Here is a 20,298-nt window from a genome sequence, read left to right on the forward strand (position 1 = left end):
TTTAGTTGGAGGTCAGGACATCCTTCTAACACGGAACAGTAGACGTAAGGGGCTGCTCTGGTGGTGAAGGGGACATTGAGGTTCAGGGACTTGCTGGGGGTAACTCAGCAGGGCCAGCTCTGAACCCATGCCTCTGAGGGGCAGAACCAGCACCTGTGACCACGACTTGAAGAGGAAGATGCAGAGGGGAGGGACAGAGCAGAGGAGAGAAAGTCAGAGGCCAAGGTGATCACAAAGAACAGGGTGGACACCAGGCCAGGCTGGGTGCAGCGAGACTAAGCCCAACCAGAGAGGGTGGGGGCAGGGGATCTCCCCCTAGGCAGGGCTGGGGACTCCCAGGCAAGGTGGAGCTACTTACGGGTAGTAGGAGTAGGCATAGTGGTCTCTCCTGGCAGCATGCAAAGAGAGAACAGCACAGTCGTGTTCGAGGTCCATCCACCAAGGCCAGGCTGAGGCAATGCCCATGCAGCAGGGTGGGGCCTGAGTGCTTCCCAGGCTGGGGAGGGGGCTGGCCAGGTACTGGACAGGTCAGAAGGACCTTCTTGGTCCCAAGAGCTGGTCAGGCTCAGATATTAATGACCAAGACCCAAGGCCCTTCTGGAACCTTCCCCAAGCCTACTGCAGGAGTGAGGAGGAGGTGGGAAAAGGGCCTGGGGGGCCACAGAGCTTTCACACACAGTCATACACATATGCACACTCACACACACATGTAGATATAGGCTCACATACACTCATACACGGAGAAACACACATCAACACACACAAATGCAGACACACAGGTGCAGACAGGCATACACACGTATTCAAACACACTGACACACACTTAGACATATATTCACACACATACACACACACACATTAGACATCCCTGACACACACAGACTCATACTCTCCAGGCTAACTGCACTTACCAGGGCTGTTCTCGTCCCTGCAGACAGCACCCCACCCTCCCTCCCTGCACGGCCCTCTGCCCCTAAGGGGTCAGCCTTTTGCCTGCACCTCCACCTGGGTGGGGACAGAAAGGGGGCAGAGTGGAGAGGACTCCAGATGGATGCCCAGGATACACCTAGCGCCCGCCCTCGCCCACCCTGCAGGCCCCTGGGTGTGGGATCCACTAAAGGAGCCTGGTCATCCCCTCCGGGAGCACCTGGAGTACAACTTCGGTCAAAAGCCCTACCTTACCGCAAAGCACCCACAGTGTAAAGCAGGTTGGATTCCCATTTCACAGGCAAGGAAGCTGAGTCAGGGAGCATGGGCTGCCTGGGCCTCTCTGGGAGTCAGTGGCAGAGTCCAGAGCAAACACCTGCCCCAGGACCTTGGCCCTGGAACCTCCTCTGTGCTCCCTTCCCAGGCTCTTCAGAGGTCTCCATTCACTTGCCCCCACATCACCCTGTCAGCAGGGACCCCAAAGAATGACCTTCCACAGGAAATCCTGCAGATGAAGGGGAGGAGAGTGGAAGACGGACCAGCAAAGGCAGCCGCTTGGCCCCAGGTCACAGAGCACATCTCCTCCATCCCAGGGAGAGAAGGAAGGGTCCAGGGCGCTGGAGCTGTTGCAGAGGCCCCACGAGGGAGGCCACGGCTGAAGAAATGGCATTCTTCTGGCCTCAGTTGACACACTGTGCCTTCAAAAGGGCCTTCCTGGACCACTCTCCCACGAGTGCCAGCTACATGACGTCTCCTATATTCTCTTTGCCCCCAACACCCAGCACCTTGTTCTTTTCACAATTTGTAATTATCTCATCCATTTGTGCTTTTTTCTAATTTCATGCCAGGCTCTCCACTGGCTACAAAGTACAGGACGAGAGAATCCTTGTCTTTCTGTCTCCCTCGGTTTCCCCAGGGCCCCACACATTGCAATCCCGCAATAAATATTTTGTTGAATGGAGTAATCAATAAATGAGTAAAAACAAATAAAAGAACTTCGCCTCCATGCGCTTCCACTTTCTTCTTTAAAAAGTGAGGTTAAGGCTGGGCGTGGTGGCTCACACCTATAATCCCTGCACTTTGGGAGGCCAAGGTGGGTAGATCACCTGAGGTCAGGAGTTCGAGACCAGCCTGACCAACATGCTGAAACCTTGTCTCTACTAAAAATACAAAAAATTAGCCGGGTGTGGTGGTGGGCACCTGTAATCCCAGCTACTCAAGAGGCTGAGGCAGGAGAATCACTTGAACCCAGGAGGCGGAGGTTGCAGTGAGCCAAGATCGCACCACTGCACTCTAGCCTGGGCAACAAGAGCAAAACTCTGTCTCAAAAAATACATACATACTCATCCTGGCTAACATGGTGAAACACCGTCTCTACTAAAAATACAAAAAAAAAAAAAAAAAAATTAGCCAGGCGTGGTGGTGCGCGCCTGTAGTCCCAGCTACTTGGGAGGCTGAGGCAGGAGAATGGCATGAACCCGGGAGGTGGAGCTTGCAGTGAGCCGAGATCAAGCCACTGCACTCCAGCCTGGGCAACAGAGCTAGACTCCGTCTCAAAAAGAAAAAAAAGAAAAAAAAACACATACATACATACATAGTGAGGTTAATAATAATCTCCCACAGGGACTGCTGTGAGGCCCCAGCACCAGGAAGCACCCAGCAGTGCCCACAAACCACTCCTCCCTACACCTCAGAGTGGGGAGACCCGACTCCCCTGGGCTAGATCGTGGGTATACACAGACAAGACAGGGCTTTCTCTGCCCTCATGGAGCTCTTAACCCAGGAGGGAAGACAAACATTGAGCAAAACACTACAAGTGAGTAAATGACAAAGTGCAGGGAGAAGGAAGTGCTGCCATGGAGAAGGGTAGGGTATGGGGACTTCTGAAAGCAGAGCCGGGGGATCTGACCTGGCCTGGGGTCACCAGCCTCCCTTCCAGGCCCTGGAATTCCCCTACAGCAGATGCATCCAGTCTGATCGTCCACAGAGGCAGCGCAGGATGGAGAATCTGAAATCTCCTCCCAGCTGGCCCCCATTTCCCATAATCCCCCTGGGTCTCCCTCCTGCCTCCAATAAGGCTCCACGGGGGTGTAGTAACTGCCCTCCTCAGCAACCTCCTACTCTTGTTACTTATGTTGGCACCCCAAGTTGATCTGAATACCCCCATCCCTGCCAGGGCTGCTGCATCCCATGATACCCACAATGCAGACTGCAAGAGCCCTGGGAAGCACGGAGGGCCTTGAAGGCCAGGCTCAGATCCAGGGGGATGCAGTAGGTGCTACACAGTGGGACTGAATGGCTTTTAGAGGAAGTAAGGAGGTCCGGGGTGATGGGGGATGAGGGGTTCCTGGAGGCATCTGGGATAACCTGGGTTTACAGGGTAGCAAATACATAATGGAAGGTCTCCTAGTGAGGCCCTGACAACATTTCTGATCCACCCTGTCCTGGGCCCAGTGCTCTCTTTGCAGGGATGGGTGACACCCCCTACTCTGCCAATCCTCTTCTCCTTGAGGGTAGATTTCTAGAACCTCAAATACCACCTGAAACTGAAATCTGTCTCCTCCATTATAGGCCTCTCCAGCCCCAGCCCTATTTAGAGTCAATTCTCAGGCCCCCCTGCTGGGGAGAAGTCAGGGGCTTGCCACTTTGGGGGCACCGCCTATGTATCAGACTGGGTGACGCCTTCACATTTGTAGGCGAGCCTGAGTTGAAGTCAGGCCCTACTGCCCATCAGGCAAGTGGCCTGGGCGAATGCTTTCATTACAGTTTCTTCATCCAGAAAAAAGGGAGTCAGTCAAGATCCAAGAAGGAAATGTTCTCTGACACATCCCGAGTGCCTAGTACACAGTAGGTGTCTAATAACTAATGTACTCCTGGATGATGTGTGTGAAGCTCCTGGCACATAGTAATTCCTCATTAAATGATACTTTAAAATAGTCTCTCTTAAAGCTGTGCAGGAACAACGAGAGGAAAAATCAGAGAGTATCGCCCTGACTGGGCCATCCCCCCACATCTCCTCCACTCCACTGCACACTCCACTCCTAGACTCTCTCTCTGTTGCTGGTGTCTGGCCTCAAGAAAGGTAGCCCCAGCCAGCTCTCTCTCATCTTCCTGGATCCTATTATCTGCTCCCGGCAGCCCAGAGATATAGCCAACCTCATCCACGTATACCCAGCTTGGCAGCAGTAGGGGCTATAGAAGCCAGAGCCCAGGTGGGGAAGGGTGGAGCTGGCTCTGCCTCTGGCTCTCTGGGTGGCCTTGGGCAGCCCTGCATCCCCTCTAGGCCTCAGCATCCCCATCCCTCATTTAAGGTGCTTGGACCACAGTGTCCCACAGCTGCCTGGTGGGAACATGGTGGGGCAGAGCTGGCAAGCAGAAAGGTCCCAGAAGCCCCCACCCAGCCTCCGACCAGCACTGCTGCTCAGCCTTCATCTGCTCCATGTACTAGGCTCCCAGGGAAGGGTTTTCTGGTGTTTTGAAGGCAGGTTCTGTTTCTTTAAAAAGATTTGAAAACCACTAGACTAGATGGCCTTGAACTATCCGGCAGCTCTTACGTTCTGGGGCTCTGAGCCTCTACAATTCTAAAGCCTAAGATTCCTAGAGTCCTAAATCCTACATTTCTGAAACTGCAGGATCCTAGGTTCTGGATTCTACAATGTCCTGGGATTTATGCTGCCCTCTGCAAATCTGCTAGGAAACACATTTCGTGCAAACACAAGGCTGGACCTTTGAGACCTGAGGGATAGTAGGGGCAGCAGGTGGAGAGTTTTCTCAGTCACAGGCCCAGGAGGGTTCCTCAAGGATCCACAGTAACAGGGTCCAGGGCAATGTGAGCCTGAGAGAAGGTGGGTCCCAGGAAGAGACATGGCTCAGGGCCCTTGGGTTAAAGAGGGGTGAGCTCCATCCCCTGCTCAGGTCAACTGCACAATCCATGAGCAGGGCAGACACCTTGGCTGAAGGTCTGCAGAGGGGTAGGGGTTCAAAGCCAGGTCACCTCCATGCCGTCCCTATTGAAAGAGTCCCAGCAGGGTAGCTCCTTGGCACCAGGCACTGAGCACCCCTTCCTGAACAGCAGCGCCTGGCACCAGCCAGACCCTACTCCAGGCATGCCTCTCCAGGGCAGCCCCATCTGCCCAGTCTCTGGCTTCCCACCACCCAGCTCAGATCCGTCTGCAGAGCTGATGCCCAGGCTGGCAGCCCTCCACACACCTGCAGGACAGCTGTCCTACCAGCTCTTAGCCACTACTCCTCTGTGCCACCAGGCCTCTAAGGGGTAGAAGCCACTGGTGGGACAGGGCACTGGCCTCACTCACCCTTTGCGGATGATGACAATGATGGCACCCAGGAGAAGGATGAGGACAGCAAGCCCCCCTGCACAGATGCCCAGGATAAGCCCCATCTCCTCCGATCTCTGGGACACCTCCAGGGGCCGCTTGCTTTCCTTGCAGGCAGCTGGGGAGAACAAAGCAGAACAAGGGATCAGAGGAGAGACAGGGACCATCGAGCCCCTCCTGTAGGTGTCTGTGCCCAAGGAACAAACTGGGCTGCACAAACCACCCCACATCCTCAACACATGTCCTGCCTTTCCAGCAAATCTACCTCCTCACCATCCCTGACACCTCCTGCACTTCCACGCCACAGTCCTCACTGACATGGCTCCTTTGCCAGGAATAGCTTCCCTCACTCCCCACTTTCTCAGATCCTCTCAGCTCTCAGTAGATAGGGGAGAGCAGACACCTGGGCCTTCAGCCCCACCCTCTTGCCCTCCTGGGAGGTAATAGGGATTAGGAATTGTGTACCTAGGGCATGGTTAGTCCATCTCAGGATGGGAAACCAACCACATTCCCTGTGTGAAAGCATGAAAGATACCTACAGCACAGGGCCCATGCTGACCTCACCTTCTCCCCCACCACAGGAAAGCCGGGTAGATATGTAACCTAGAACCAGCACCCAGTACCCATCACCCCCAAGGCACAACTGTAATGGCTCCTCTCCACAAGCCTGCTCCAGGTCCCTGCTGTCAGCCTGGGAGTTGGCGCCCTTGAGGTAAGGCACATGGAAACCCAGCAGAGAAGCCCTTCCTGGCCCCAGCCTGCCCAACCACCCTCCTCTACTCCCACAGCCCTAGGTTCTCAGGATCCACCTCCCCAGCGCTGGGCAGGTGAGAAACCTGCCGCTGAAGGGCTGCAGGAACCCAGCGGACTTACCTTTCCTGGCAATGCGGATGCAATTCAGCCGGGTCTCCTGGAGGCACAGATGGGGGTCTCAGCGCTGCTGAAGCCCCGACCTCTCCCTCCCCAGGGTGGGAACCTCAGACAGCTTTCTTGGGCCTGTTCAGGGCTTTGTCTGGCGCTGATGGCATCAAGGGACACCCCACCCGAAGGCAGGCCTGGGGGGACCCTTGAGAGCGGGGCCTAGAGGGGAGGCACCTGCAGTGCCTTAGGAAAGGGGGATGAGATCGGAGGCAAAAGAGAAACAAACGTCATGGGGAAATGAGCGGGGCCTCGGACAAGGGGGCAAGGCCTAGGGCCAGAAGTCCAGCTAGGAAGTGAGAAACCAGGCAAGAAACAGAGAGAGGAGCCTGGAAGATAGGGCGGGGCTTCAGGGAGGAGCAGGTCCTAGGCCTTAACACAAGAACGCGGGAACCTGAGATGGACTCCTCCGGGAAGAGAAGTATCTAAGATAGAAGGCAGGGCCTCAGGAAGGGGCAGAGACTAGCCTGGGGACCTGGATAGAAAGGAGAAGCCTGGGAAAGAAAGCTCAGGAAGTGGATAGTGTTCTGTGAGAAGGAGCCTGGGGTCTGGAAGGTTGGCTATGGGAAGGGTGGGACCATGGGGGAGGGACTATGGGAAGGAGGGCTATGGGGGAGGGGCTGTGGGAGGCACGGCTATGGGAGGCGGGGCTGTGAGAGGTGGGGCTGTGGGGGTGGCTCTACGGAAGGTAAGGCTATTGGAGGTGGGGCAATGGGAGGTGGGCAAAAGGAGACAGGGCTATGGGAGGGGCAAGGTTATGGGGGAGGAGCTGTGGGGGCAGGGCTATGGAAGGTGGGGCTACGGGAGGTAAGGCCATGGGGGTGGCCTATGGGAGGAGGAGCTATGGAAGGTGGGGCTATGGGAGGTGGGGCTATGGGAGGTGGGGCTAAGGGAAGGGCCGGGCGTGGAGTCTGTGCTGGGCCTGCTGCAAGGTATCCCCTGTCTGCCATCCCCCACACCCAACCACGCCCACCATGACCCTGGCCGGTCCCTCACCCCCTTCAGGTGGCTTGCTGCCTGGAAGTAGATGAGATAGGCCTTCCTAGGCTCAAGCGGTGGGTTCCAGAAGCCTCGGTAGGTCTGGTTGTCACCCACGGTAAAGGGCATGGCCTCAGGTAGACTGCTGGCCGCCAGTTCGGCCCCGAAGTAGTGCACCAGGCCTCGGGCCAGCGCCGCCTCAAAGGTCAGTGGCACTGGGAAGCAGTCCTGTCCACCTGGCTCCCGCCGCAGCCTCCGCGCCCGCTCCTCCTCCACAATCACCTGGTACACACTGAACAGGGAGGAGAGCATACAGGGGATCACAGGCGGCCAGAGCACTGGGAGAGCCAGCTGGCAGTTAAAGGCATGGGCTTTGTGGTCAAAGCCTGGGGACTAACTTCCACACTGCCTCTTACTAGCTGGGCAAATCCCCTAACCTCCCTGGGCCTTGGTTTCCTCCTTCATAAAATGGTAGTAATTGTGAGACTGTTCCAGAAGGTAGATGGGAAGAACAGGCAAGTTAAGCAAGCAGCCAGCGCATGTCAGCGGTTATTCCTGTTACTAATCCAGGCTAAGAGGATCGTGGACCCTGCTCAATAGAACCAAGCCATAAGGCCCCATCCTGCTTCCTCCATGAGTCCTCCTGTGTGTGTGACACAAGACCTGGGAAACCAAAGCGACTGACAGCTCCCTTCTGGGACTCAGTAAATGACAGGGTTAGCCAGATTCATTCATTCATTCATTCATTCAGGGTTGACCAAGCTCAGATGATGAGCCCTGTGCTAGACACTAGGCATCTGGGCTTCCTAAAACTGACCTCTAGTGAGAGACAGTCATTTAGCAAACAAGGACACCCAACACTATGTCTCTAGCACCCTCTCAATGCCGAGGCAGCCTCTGATCAGCAAATCAGAGCCTTGCTGTCTCAGGATCCTGACTACCCACTCTGGTTCGTGCTCCCTGGTCCTGGACTGTGTTTCTGTTTTATCTCTTTACTAAGTAGGTTTCTGCTATGAGCTCCTCCAAATCCTCTGCAGAACAAAGTGGAGAGTAAATACGTGAATGCTGACAAATTTAAATATTTCCAGTTACAGTCTCGGTCACATCTTGGTGTGTGACATCCCATACTGACAGCCTCTGCTCAGGGAAGCAGAAATGCCTTTTCCTTGTTCACCAGATGTTTCTTTTGAGCGTCCAAGTTGTGGGGAATCATCCCAGAGTGTTGGACACCAGCCCATGGCTTGTCACTAGCCCATTATAAACACCAGTCCAAGCCCCTCTCAGCCTCCATTACCCCAGGCTAAGGTCAGCCCTCTCCTAGCCCTAAGTCCCACTGGGAGGTAATCATTAACATTAGCCATGAACAAACAAAGTGCATCTTAATCTAGAATAATCCTCATTGTGCAGATAAAGAAACGGAGGCTCAGGAAGGTAACGGGATATGCCCAGGGTCACGCAGCCATCTTGCCGCTCCCCTCCCACCAAGTCCCATCCCCTGCCCCCACCTAGCCTTGAAATCATCATCCTGACGGACCCTGACCAGTGCTGCTCACAGGATCCCTCAGGAGGACAAGGAAGGAAGGGTTCTCAACCCCTCCCAGACTCAGTGGCACAAGGGCCCTGAGGCTCCAGCAAAAGGCAAAAGACCCTGCAGACCCCGTGACTTTTTCCCGGGTCTTCCTTGAGGGTCTGGGAATCAGCCCAGGGCAGGATTTGCAGTGGCAAATACAGGAAAGAGAAAGCAGAAGAGGAAAGGATCCAGTGGTGGGGGGTGAGGAGGTGAGGGACTGCCACGGTCACCCGCTCTCTTCCTGGTGAACTGACTAGGATCCTCACACACCCCCCTCCCCCACCTAAAGGCTGTCACCCTCTCCCAGAACATGTACCTTCGTGGAAAGAAGGAGTGGACCAGAAGGGCAGGGAGGCTCTATAACTTCTAGAAAAGGTACAGGCACAGCAGACAGACCTGGCTTCCAAATCCCAGCTCCACCACTGACTAGCAGTGTGGCCTTGGGGGCAAGTGATTTAGGCTCTCTGAGTCAGTTTCCCGATACGTAAAATGAAGGTAATAAAACCCATTCCATGGGACTGCCATGAGGATAAATGGCTTCATGCAGATAAAGCCCCTAGCACAGGGTCTAACGGTGCGTGCACACACTTGCACAAACGCCCTCACGCTCTCACACATGCACACTTATGTCTCCCACACGCACTTCTCACACACCACACATCCCAGGTCTTTATCATAAAGACACACCCAGGTTCACATCCCATGTACACACACACACACACACACACACACACACACAAACACACACAGTCTTGTCTCCAACACACTCTCCCTAGCAGAGGCAGTCACCACGGCACCAGCAAGCCCAGCTTCCTCTGGGGAGATGATGGGGAGAAGCCAAGCCCCTAGCCATTCCAGAGAGATGGCCCTGTCTGGCTGGCTGCCCTAGCCTTCTAGAAAGCCCATCACTATGCTTCCAGGAAAAGGCTGGGATGGTATAAGGTCCCCAGAGTTTCACTTCTCCAAGGTGTCTGAGGAAAGGCCCCCTGGACAGACCTGGACAGTCCCCTCTCCAGGCTGGACCTATCCAGGGTCCTCCTGACAGTTACCATCTAAGACCCACGGCCTCAGAGGGGAGAGACTGCAGGCTTCTCGCCTGCCAAGCATCAGAACATCCTCCTCCAGACACTCCGAGCCCTGCATGGGAGACTGAGGGAGGAAAAGGGTGAGCTGGCCTAGGTTGGGGCTCTGGGTCAGAGGAGGGGACTCTTCCCCATGGCCCTGGCCTCCCATCCCTCCGTCCCCGCTTTCCCACCTGATGGGCGCACCGCGGCCCTGTGCCGGCCTCAGCAGCACGGTGATGGTGTTCTCAGACTCGCCCAGGGGAGACGGCATGTCGGCATAATCAAAGCTGGGAGCTGGGGAAGGGGACAGGGTCATAAGCATGGAGCTTGGCCACTGGACCAGGAAGACCAGGCTTCCAGCCTCCTTGACCACAGTCCTCAGATCTCCTCTACTTTAACCTTAGCCTCTTTGTTCCTGCTGACATGACCTGAGCTACCCTGGCCCCTGACCTCAGGCACCAGCCCCAACCTCAACCTTCTGATTCCACTGACCACAGTCTCCTGATTCCTCTGACTTCATCCTTCCTGAGCCTGACTTTAACTCCTAAACGGCATATTCTTCTCAGCAGGGGCCCTCTGTAACTACCCCTGCCATGCCCCCCATTTCCCCTCTGCCTATGGAACCCTGGGATTCTGGGCCACCTCCAAAGAGGCTGGGCCAGGTCAGGTGGGGCTCACCAGAGATATTGGTGGTTATCTCAGTGAGTGCTGCCTGTCCGAAGCCTTTGCCTGTGCGGGCCCGCACGGAGAATAGGTAGGTGGTGCCTGGGTGCAGGTTGGAGAAGACGTGGTAGGTCTCGTTGCGGAGCTTGGAGATGGTACGTCGTGGGCCCGGCACGTTCACTGCCGGGTCTGATGACTCAATGCTCTGGTAGCTGATCTGGGGACAGGATCGGTAGGCAGGTGGGCACAGGAAGGGCAGAGCATCCCTGACCAGCAGCCTCCACCCACCATGTTCCAGGGAAGTGAGAGATAAGGCTAAGCAAAGGAGACAGTGGATGCCATCAAGCCAGGCTTCTAGTCATCTTCGCCTCTCCCTCCTGCCTTCAGGACCCTTCTCTAGAATTCACAGGGCACAGACCTGGCCATAGTTGAAGAAACTATGACAATCACATCTGTCCTCCCATGCACCTCCTACTGTAGCAGCAGAGAGAAAGAGGGTCACCTCTCACCTTCCACCAGGGTTCCCCACTGTAATAGGGTCCCAAACCCACCTCATACTGAGTGATGAGACCATTGGGCTCCTGGGGTTCCTCCCACTTGAGGAAGATCATGTCCTCCAGTGGAGTGAAGGTCAGGGACTCAGCTGCAATCCCACCGGGCACTGCAAGGGAAAGGTGGCAGGGGTCAGGGGAAAGTAGGCTTTGGTGCCAGACACCTGGGTTTAAATTCCAGGCTTGCCACTTCCCACCTAGTTCTCACAGACTACTTAGCCTCTCTGCACCTTACTTAACTCAGCTGTGAAGTGGGGATGAGACAACCCCTCTCAAGCCAGGACTCAATGATGTGATGTACATAAAGCCCCAAGGCAAACATCAGCAATTGCATATGGCTCAACCTATTACTAAGTACTCAAAATGGATAGCTGGCATTTTCATTACTGTGTAGGTTGCATTCAGGAGAGAAATACGTTTGAAGGTTCCAATTTTGTTCCAGTTGGGTAGTTTTCAGAAAATATGCACGTGTGCCGGAGAAATGAAAACAGCAATTGCACTGGGGTATTGGGATTATGGGTGGAGATATTTTCTTGTCTAAAAATTTCTAATTACATAAATGACATGTTCAATGTAGAAAACCAAAATGAGCTTAAAGAAAATTAATGGCATCTACAATTGTATCACCCAGAGATACTGTTAACATTTCAGCATTAACACTTGCAGGCATGGCTTTGTTTTGTTTTGCTTTTGTGTAAATGTATACTGTTAATGCCAGGCACAGGACTGTCATTTAGGAAGAGAATGGTGTTTGCTTGGGAAAACACCTTGATAAACCACTATGGGGAAGCTGAAGTCCTAAGGCAGAGAAAAGCAGAAACTAAGGAAGGAGCTGAATTTTGCGTCTAGGCCAATGCTGTGCAGAACAGAAAACTATGCACGTGCGGCAGCAAGACAAAGCCAAGGAGCTTGGGGTACCTGGGATCTGCAGGAACCCAGGGGAAGGCTTAGGACCTGTGCTAGTATTCGAGTGTAGCTCTTAAGAATGACAACTTGTTGGCGCGGTGGCTCATGCCTGTAATCCCAGCACCTTTAGGAGGCCAAGGCAGGCGGATCACTTGAGGTCAGAAGTTCGAGAACAGCCTGGCCAACATGGTGAAACCCCGTCTCTACCAAAAATATAAAAAATCAGCCTGGCATAGTGGTAGGCGCCTATAATCCCAGTTACTCAAGAGGCTGAGGTGGGAGAATCGCTGGAACCAGGGAGGCGGAGGTTGCAGTGAGCTGAGATTGTACCACTGCATTCCAGCCTGGGCAACAGAACAAGACTCAGTCTCAAAAAAAAAAAAAAAAATGACAACTGTGAAGCCAGATGGCCAGGTTAGAAAGCCAGCTCTGCTACCTCTCTACTGGTCATGTGACCTCTTCTGTAAAATGGGAATAGAAATAGTAACCTTCCACACAGGGTTGTCATGGGTATTAAATGCAGTAATATATTAAAACCATTCAGAATGGTGCTTGACATGTACTAAGGGCTAAATATTAGTTTGACATATGTAGAACACTGCATTCAACAGCAACAGAATACATGTTCTTTTCAAATACACATGGAATGTTTACCAAAATTTAACGATATGTTGGGCCATAAAGTAAGGATCAAATTTCAAAAGATAAAATTTAGAGTATATACTCTGACTATAGTGGAAGTAACCGAGAAATCAATAATAAAAAGACAATCAGAAAAGTCCCAATTGCTGGCCAGGTGTGGTGGCTCATGCCTATAATCCCAGCACTTTGCAGGGCCAAGGTGGGCAGATCACCTGAGATCAGGAGTTCGAGACCAGCGTGGCCAACATGGCAAAACCCTGTCTCTACTAAAAATACAAAAGTTAGCCAGGCATGCTGGCAGGCGCCTGTAATCCCAGCTACTCAGGAGGCTGAGGCACAAGAATTGCTTGAACCCAGAAGGCGGAGTTTGCAGTGAGCCAAGATTGCGCCACTGCACTCCAGCCTGGGTGACAGAGTGAAACTGTGCCTCAAAAACAAACAAAAAAGAAAAGTCCCAATTGCTTAGAAATTAAGCAACATAAATCTAAATAACTCTTAAGTCAAAGAAGATGGTGTCACTGCACTCCAGCCTGGGCAACAGAGCAAGACTCTGTCTCTAAATAAATAAATATTATAAACAACTTTATCTCAAGAAATTTGACAATTTAGGTATAATGAACAAATTGCTTAAAAAAACACAGTCCATTGGGCCAGGCGCAGTGGCTCACGCCTATAATCCCAGCACTTTGGGAGGCCAAGGCGGGCTGATCATGAGGTCAGGAGATCAAGACCATCCTGGCTAATACAGTGAAACCCCGTCTCTACTAAAAGTACAAAAAACTAGCCGGGTGTGGTGGCAGGCGCCTGTAGTCCCAGCTACTCGGGAGGCTGAGGCAGGAGAATGGCTTGAACCCGGGAGGCGGAGCTTGCAGTGAGCCAAGATAGTGCCACTGCACTCCAGCCTGGGCAACAGAGTGAGACTCCAACTCAAAAAAAAAAAAAAAACACAGTCCATCTAAACTGATACAAGAATAAAAAATCTGAATATCCCAGTATCTATTTTAAAAATTAAAATTTACTAAAAATCTTGCCACAAAGAAAACTCTATGCCCAAATGGCTTCACTGCTGAATTCTTTCAAACACTTAAGGAAAGAAAGTAGACCAATCTAACCCAAAGTCTTCCAGAGAATAAATAGGAGCTATCATTACTTTGGTGTTATACAGTTGGTTTAATCCTAAGCAAAAAAAAAAAAAAAAAATACCCTCAGTAAATTTCAGTCTCAGACATGGCGTATCTATGGAAGGCACACAGGGCCCTGGGAATTGGGGCTGAGACTCTTACCATCCTCATCCGTCTGAAAGGTGACCTCCTTGCCCTCTTTGCGCCCCTCAGGGTTAGTGAGGACAAGCCTCACATGAACGTTCCGATAGGGCAGCAGGTTCTTGATGGTGTAGCGGCTGACACCCTGCTCTGTCTTCACACACTCTCGGATGGTCTGGTTGTGGCTGCTGCCCAGGATATAGTGATAGCACAGCGACACAGTATAGGTGTGGCAACGCGTCACGTTGTAGCCCAGTGGTTCCCACTGCAGGGTCAGCTGGCGGGCCTGGATCTCAGCGAAAGCCAGGCCTTTGGGGGCCCTCATGGGCTCTGGAGAACACAGGAAGCAGAGAGAAGAGGTTAGAAGAAATGGGAAGAGAAGAGGAAGAAGAACAGGGAGAAAAAGCATCAGTCAGCTTCCTGAAATCATCCCTCCATTGCCCCCAAGAGCTCAGGGGGCCCCTCCCAAAGAACATGAAACAGGAAGTAAGTGTGTGCTCTGGAGTCAGGTGGGCTACATTTGAATCCTGGCTCTGCCACTTGCAGCTGGCAACTGCTGGCTGCATCACTTCACCCCTCTGATCCTTAGATTCCTCAACTACAAAATGGAAAGATAATAGGCCCTGCCTCATAGGATCATTGTAAGGTTTAAGGAAATACACACAAAGGATGCATGACAATGGCTAATATACAATAAGCTCTCAAAAATATTTGCTTTTTTTTTCTTTTTTTTTGAGACAGAGGCTCACTCTGTCACCCAGGATGGAATGCAATGGCATGATCTAGGCTCACTGCAACCTCCACCTCCCAGGTTTGAGCAATCCTTCCACCTCAGACTCCCAAGTAGCTGGGATTACAGGCATACACCACCACACCTGGCTAATTTTTCTATTTTTGGTAGAGACAGGGTTTCACCATATTGGCCAGGCTGGTCTTGAACTCCTCAAGTGATCCGCCCACCTCAGCCTCCCAAAGTGCTTGGGTTACAGGCGTGAACCACCGCACCTGGCCATTAATTCATTTTTAATAGCATAGTTCACCTCCTTATTCAAGATCACCCTGGACTACATACAACAGGCCAGTCTGAATCAAACTGTTGATACATTTTTCTTAAGGTATTAATTCCAAACTTGTTCTGAAACAATGTATAGTAATACATATAATATAATAACATACAGAAATCAGGGTAATGAGGGGAATGAAAGCCAAATAGTTAAATAAAGCCAGGGAATGACAGGGAAACAGAAAAGAAATACATGACATTAGGTCCTATGTGGAGGTCTAAAGATAAGGTTCAAATTCAGTGGTGGGTTCCCTGGCTGTCAAAGCAAAAAGGGAAGCACAATCTATTATATAATGATAATAATAATAGGCTGGGCAGGGTGGCTCACGCCTGTAATCCCAGCACTTTGGAAAGCGGAGGCAGGTAGACCACCTGAGGTTAGGAGTTTGAGACCAGCCTGGTCAAGATGGAGAAACCTCATCTCTACTAAAAACACAAAAATTAGCTGGGCATGGTGGCACATACATGTGCCCAGCTACTCAGGAGGCTGAGGCAGGAGTATTGCTTGAGCCTGGGAGGTTGAGGCTGCAGTGAGCCATGATTGCACCACTGCACTCCAGTCTGAGTGACACAGTGAGACCCTGTCTCAAAAAAAAAAAAAAAGAAAGAAAAGGAAAGAAAAGCCAAGCCAAGGCTTCTGAAGCAAATGCAAGATGGAGCTCCGGGCTCAGCCCATAGTCCTGCATCTGCATTGACCAGCTGTGTGATCTTGGGCAAATCTCTGGGCCTCAATTTCTGGATCAGTAAAATGAGGGAAGACACCAAGATTGTGCCAAATGATCCTTTTCTCTCTTGCACCCTGATTCCGTCAAGTGTAGTTTCACTACTCTCAAGTTCTGTGAGGGCCTGCAAAGTGTCCCTAGCTAGAGGGACCTCAGCATCCCTTAATGAACAAGTGAGAAAGCACCGCTACACAATCTCTTAAGAAGAATAAGTACAACCCCAAGGAGTCTTTTTTTGTTTGTTTGTTTTTGTTTTGTTTTTTTTGAGACAAGGTCTTGCTCTGTCACCCAAGCTGGAGTGCAGTAGCAGGATCACGGCTCACTGCAGCCTTGATCTCCCTGGCTCAAGTGATCCTCCTGCCTCAGTCCCCCAAGTAACTGGCACTACAGGCACATGCCACCAAGCCCAGCTAATTTTTATACTTTTTGTAGAGATGGGGTCTTGCTTAGATGCCCAGGCTCATCTCAAACTCCTGGGCTCAGCTGATCCTCCTGTCTCTGCCTCCCAAAGTACTGGGATTACAGGCTTGAGCCACCACGCCCAGCCCCTCGTGGCAATTTTTGTGTGATTAATTTGTTCAGAATTCCCCTTATGAAGAAGATACAAAGGGAAGCATTTGCCCAGGCTGCTCCTGTCTTGGGAGTGCACCGGTAACACAGTTTCCAACTCTGGCCCCAAGTATAGCACAATAACAAGTTTCTGTTTCCACCCAGAAGGTTTCCTTTCTTCCCTGGAATGCACACAAGCAGCATGTCTCCAGTTATATATGGAGCCATCCAAGAGAGATTTCAGCACTCACTAGGAACAAAGCCTGCCTCCTGACTGGCTCCCTTCTCCCCACAAACAGGGCCCACCCAAATCCCATCCCATATGGACACTGAGGGGCTGGCTGCCACTGCTCCCTGTATCCTGGGTACTGTAGGCTGCAAGCCCATTCACCACACTTAGGTTTTCTCTCCCATTCCTGGCCCATAGAGATTTTTCTGATTTTTTAAATGTAGTTTTGTTTTAAGCCATCATTCTTCTATGTTTGCACCAGAGGGTCAGATCTGGGGTGTGCTCACTCGCCATCTTTCCCAGAGGTCCTCGCGTTATTCTCCGACTCTCTGGCTGTGGTCCTGGCTGCCCTGTGTGCCCTGTCCTGGGAGTCTACAAGAGCCGAGGTACCACTGCTTTATTTGCACTACTGGGAGTGGCTCTCTGTTCCCTGCAGCTCGGCTCACACCATCCCCACCCCCTGGAATGCAGCCCTACATTCCTTTCCAGCCTCTAGGGCTTGGCAAAGCACTCTGCTTCCTAGTCCTCCTGCAGCATTTACAGAAGGGCAGGAGAAGTTCCATGTAAACAGCAGACCTATGCTGGGTGAAGACCATGGCAAACAGGACAGTAGATGTCCCATCCAAAAGGGGCAGCTACTGCTCACCTCTAGATGACTGCTGCCAAGCAGGACTACAGGTTCACAGTTGCCAGATCCTCCCATTTTTCAAGAGGAGCCAGAAATTCCGACTTTCATGTGAAATCTCCAGATTTTTAAATACTGGCAACCTACTCAAGCTTCTTAAAAATCACCTTACAGGGTCCAAGATAGCAACTGTGGAGGATGAAACTCCCAACTTCAGACTTAGGCATCTCATTCTTCGACAAGTGTGCTACCTCCCATCTACCCAGGTAGACTGAGGGCTCTTTGAAAAGAAGGTCCACTTCTCTTTTTTCTTCCTCCCTACCCTGATCGTATCTGGACAGATCCAGGGAACTCAAATAGTTTGTTGCCTACAGACTGATATGTTGATTGAGGGGTGTGAATCCATGAGTTTCTCCATGTTTCTAAAAACCATCTGGTACCCAGACACACTCTCTTCAACTGTCAACACACATTGACAAAACAGAATCTGGGGACCTCAAAGCCCCATCCCTCTAAATTACACAGGGCTACAGGTCACTCAGAGATCAGAGGTCAAAATGCACATTAAAACAATGAGGATAACATTTAACAGCTGTTGAATTAGGCCACCATGTGTTGACTTTAATAAGGCTAAACAAGATGCAATAACCCTGAAATGTTCAACTTTTTTTCACAGGAGGAGCTTTGGACTGGGATCTGGTACACCCAAGTTCACATCCTATCTCCACCCCTCATTAGTTATTTTTATTCTTTGTTTATTTGTTTGTGTTTGTTTTTTTGAGACAGAGTCTCACTGTCACCCAGGCTGGAGGGCAGTGGTGCTATCACTGGCTCACTGCAGTCTCAAACAATCCTCCCACCTCACCTTTCTGAGTAGCGGGGACCACAGGCACATAACGTCATGCCCCCGGTTAATTTTCTGTATTTTCTGTAGAGACGGGGTTTCACCATGTTGCCCCAGGCTGGTCTCAAACTCCTGAGCTCAAGTGATCCACATGCCTCAGCCTCCCAAAGTTCTGGAATTACAGGTGTGAGCCACGGCACCTGGCCATACTTCTGTGGCTTCAGGCAAGTTACTTAATCCCCTTTGAATGTGGATGTCAGGTTCCTCCACTAAAAAATGGAGATTATGGCTGGGTGCAATAGCTCATGCCTGTAATCTCAGCATTTTGGGAAGCCGAGGCAAGAGGATCGCTTGAGCTCAGGAGTTTGACACCAGCATGGGCAACATAGTAGTGAGACCTCATCTCTCTACAAAAATATAAAAATTAGCCAGGCATGGTGGTGCATGCCTGTAGTCCCAGCTACTTGGGAGGCTAAGGTGGGTGGATAGCTTGAGCCCAGGGGATAGAGGAAGCGGTGAGCCAAGATCATGCCACTGCACTCCAGCCTGGGTGACAGAGTGAGACTCTGTCAAAAAAAAGAAACAAAAACGTAGATTATAACGCCTAAAGAGCAAGTGTGAGAGTTACACAAGATGATATGAGTCAAATTGCCCAGCCTACAGTCATTACCAGCCTGTCGAAATTAATAAACATGTGTAAATTAACATGAGATGCCAGTAGCAGTATAAATTAGCACGACCATTTTTTAAAGCAATATATTTAAAATCCCTTTTTTCAACCACTCCTGACTCTTTATCCTAAAGAAATAACTCGGGGTGGGGGGAGAAGGGAAGAACTATAAGTGCTAGATTTCTTAATATAGTATTATTTATCATTATAGAGGTCTGGAGGGAAACAGTCGAGCCAAATGGGGACATTCAATGGACTTCTAGAGTCAATAAACATAATTATAAACAACATAACACATGTAACACCACCAAGCAAATGAAGCAGCATACAGAATGCTTTCTACATCCCAATGCAAGGGTGGAAAAATGTCTACTGCAGGCATATGGGCAGAGATGTGAAGAAGTCAGAAAAATTAAAACAGCTGTTGGGCTAGGATGATGAGCTTCGGAGTGCTTATTTTTAAAAACGCCTTCGCCTGATGCTATATTATTGTTTTTACAGTAAATAATATAGTGTGAAGGGAGTTTCATGGGGATGGAGGAGATGACAACACAGCTGGCCAACAGCAAAACAACTGCCGGCCAACGCGCCTAAGCAGGGAGGGGCCACGATGTCAACAAAGAGAAGCGAGTAATTCAGAAGGGCGGCGGGGGGGGGGGGTGTGTTTGCACCCTGTCTGCCAGGCCCCTGCCCCAGCTTCCGTCCTGGCCAGCCTATGAAAAGTGTCTCGCAGTGCCCAGCACAAAGTGGGCATTCAGCCCATGATGGCGGCAGCTGCTGCTGCTGCTGCTGCTGTTAAAAACACTGGATTGGCCGGGCGCGGTGGCTCAAGCCTGTAATCCCAGCACTTTGGGAGGCCGAGACGGGCGGATCACGAGGTCAGGAGATCGAGACCATCCTGGCTAACACGGTGAAACCCCATCTCTACTAAAAAATACAAAAAACTAGCCGGGCGAGGTGGCGGGCGCCTGTAGTCCCAGCTACTCGGGAGACTGAGGCAGGAGAATGGCGTGAACCCGGGAGGCGGAGCTTGCAGTGAGCTGAGATCCGGCCACTGCACTCCAGCCTGGGCAACAGAGCGAGACTCCGTCTCAAAAAAAAAAAAAAAAAAAAAAAAAAAAAAAAAAAAAAAACACTGGATTAGGCTGGACGCACTGGCTCCTGTCTGTAATCCCAGCACTTTGGGAGGCTGAAACAGGAGGATCCCTTGAAGCCAGGAGTTTAAGATCAGCCTGGGCAACACAGTGAGATCCTGTCTCTACAAAAAAAAATAATAGAGAGAGAGAGAGAGAGAGAGAGAGATTATCTGTGCATGGTGGTGCGAGCCTGTAGCCCCAGCTGCTTAGGAGGCTGAGGCAGGAGAATCACGTGAGCCCAGGAGTTCGAGGCTGCATGCAGTGAGCTGTGATCATGCCACTGCACTCTAGCCCAGGTGACAGGGTGAGACCCTGTCTCTAAAAACAAAATGAAACAAAAAAATAAAACAAAACATTGGATGAGAAATCAAGAGATTCAAACTTTGATTCTAGCTCTGCCATGGACTCGCTGTGTAGATTTGTACAAGTGGCTAAATCTCTAAATCTAAGTTTATTCATCTGTAAAATGGGAATAATCAACAGCCGTCATCACAAAACCTGGGTTCTTGACCCACTGTCTGATCACAGCCAAGTCTCTTCCCCTCTCTGGTTTCAGCTTCCCCATCTGTACACTAAGGGGAGTGCAATAGAGATCCTCTATGGAACCCTGCACTATGATTCCTTTTATCCTAAGTGGCAAATCAG

At 51.3% G+C, this 20,298-nt stretch overlaps 1 protein-coding gene across 23 annotated transcripts in view; it reads right to left on the minus strand.

Moving 5' to 3' along the window:
- The window catches only part of PTPRU (protein tyrosine phosphatase receptor type U), a 91,149-nt gene that overhangs the window by 37,062 nt on the left and 33,789 nt on the right, over positions 1 to 20,298 (minus strand). For 12 of the 23 annotated variants that reach the window (XM_074014325.1, XM_005544182.4, XM_045376357.2 and 9 more), the window contains 8 exons: positions 13,837 to 14,145; positions 11,006 to 11,115; positions 10,470 to 10,671; positions 9,983 to 10,085; positions 7,176 to 7,449; positions 6,135 to 6,171; positions 5,241 to 5,379; positions 359 to 388 (listed from right to left, as the gene is read on the minus strand). In XM_074014325.1, coding sequence (XP_073870426.1) covers positions 359 to 388; positions 5,241 to 5,379; positions 6,135 to 6,171; positions 7,176 to 7,449; positions 9,983 to 10,085; positions 10,470 to 10,671; positions 11,006 to 11,115; positions 13,837 to 14,145 — 1,204 coding nt within the window. The remainder of the gene's footprint in view (positions 1 to 358; positions 389 to 5,240; positions 5,380 to 6,134; positions 6,172 to 7,175; positions 7,450 to 9,982; positions 10,086 to 10,469; positions 10,672 to 11,005; positions 11,116 to 13,836; positions 14,146 to 20,298) is intronic. The other 11 variants (XM_005544185.4, XM_074014308.1, XM_005544184.4 and 8 more) reach the window with 1 other exon arrangement.

The sequence above is a fragment of the Macaca fascicularis genome, chromosome 1, assembly GCF_037993035.2.
Source record: "Macaca fascicularis isolate 582-1 chromosome 1, T2T-MFA8v1.1".
Classification (NCBI taxonomy): Eukaryota; Metazoa; Chordata; class Mammalia; order Primates; family Cercopithecidae; genus Macaca; species Macaca fascicularis.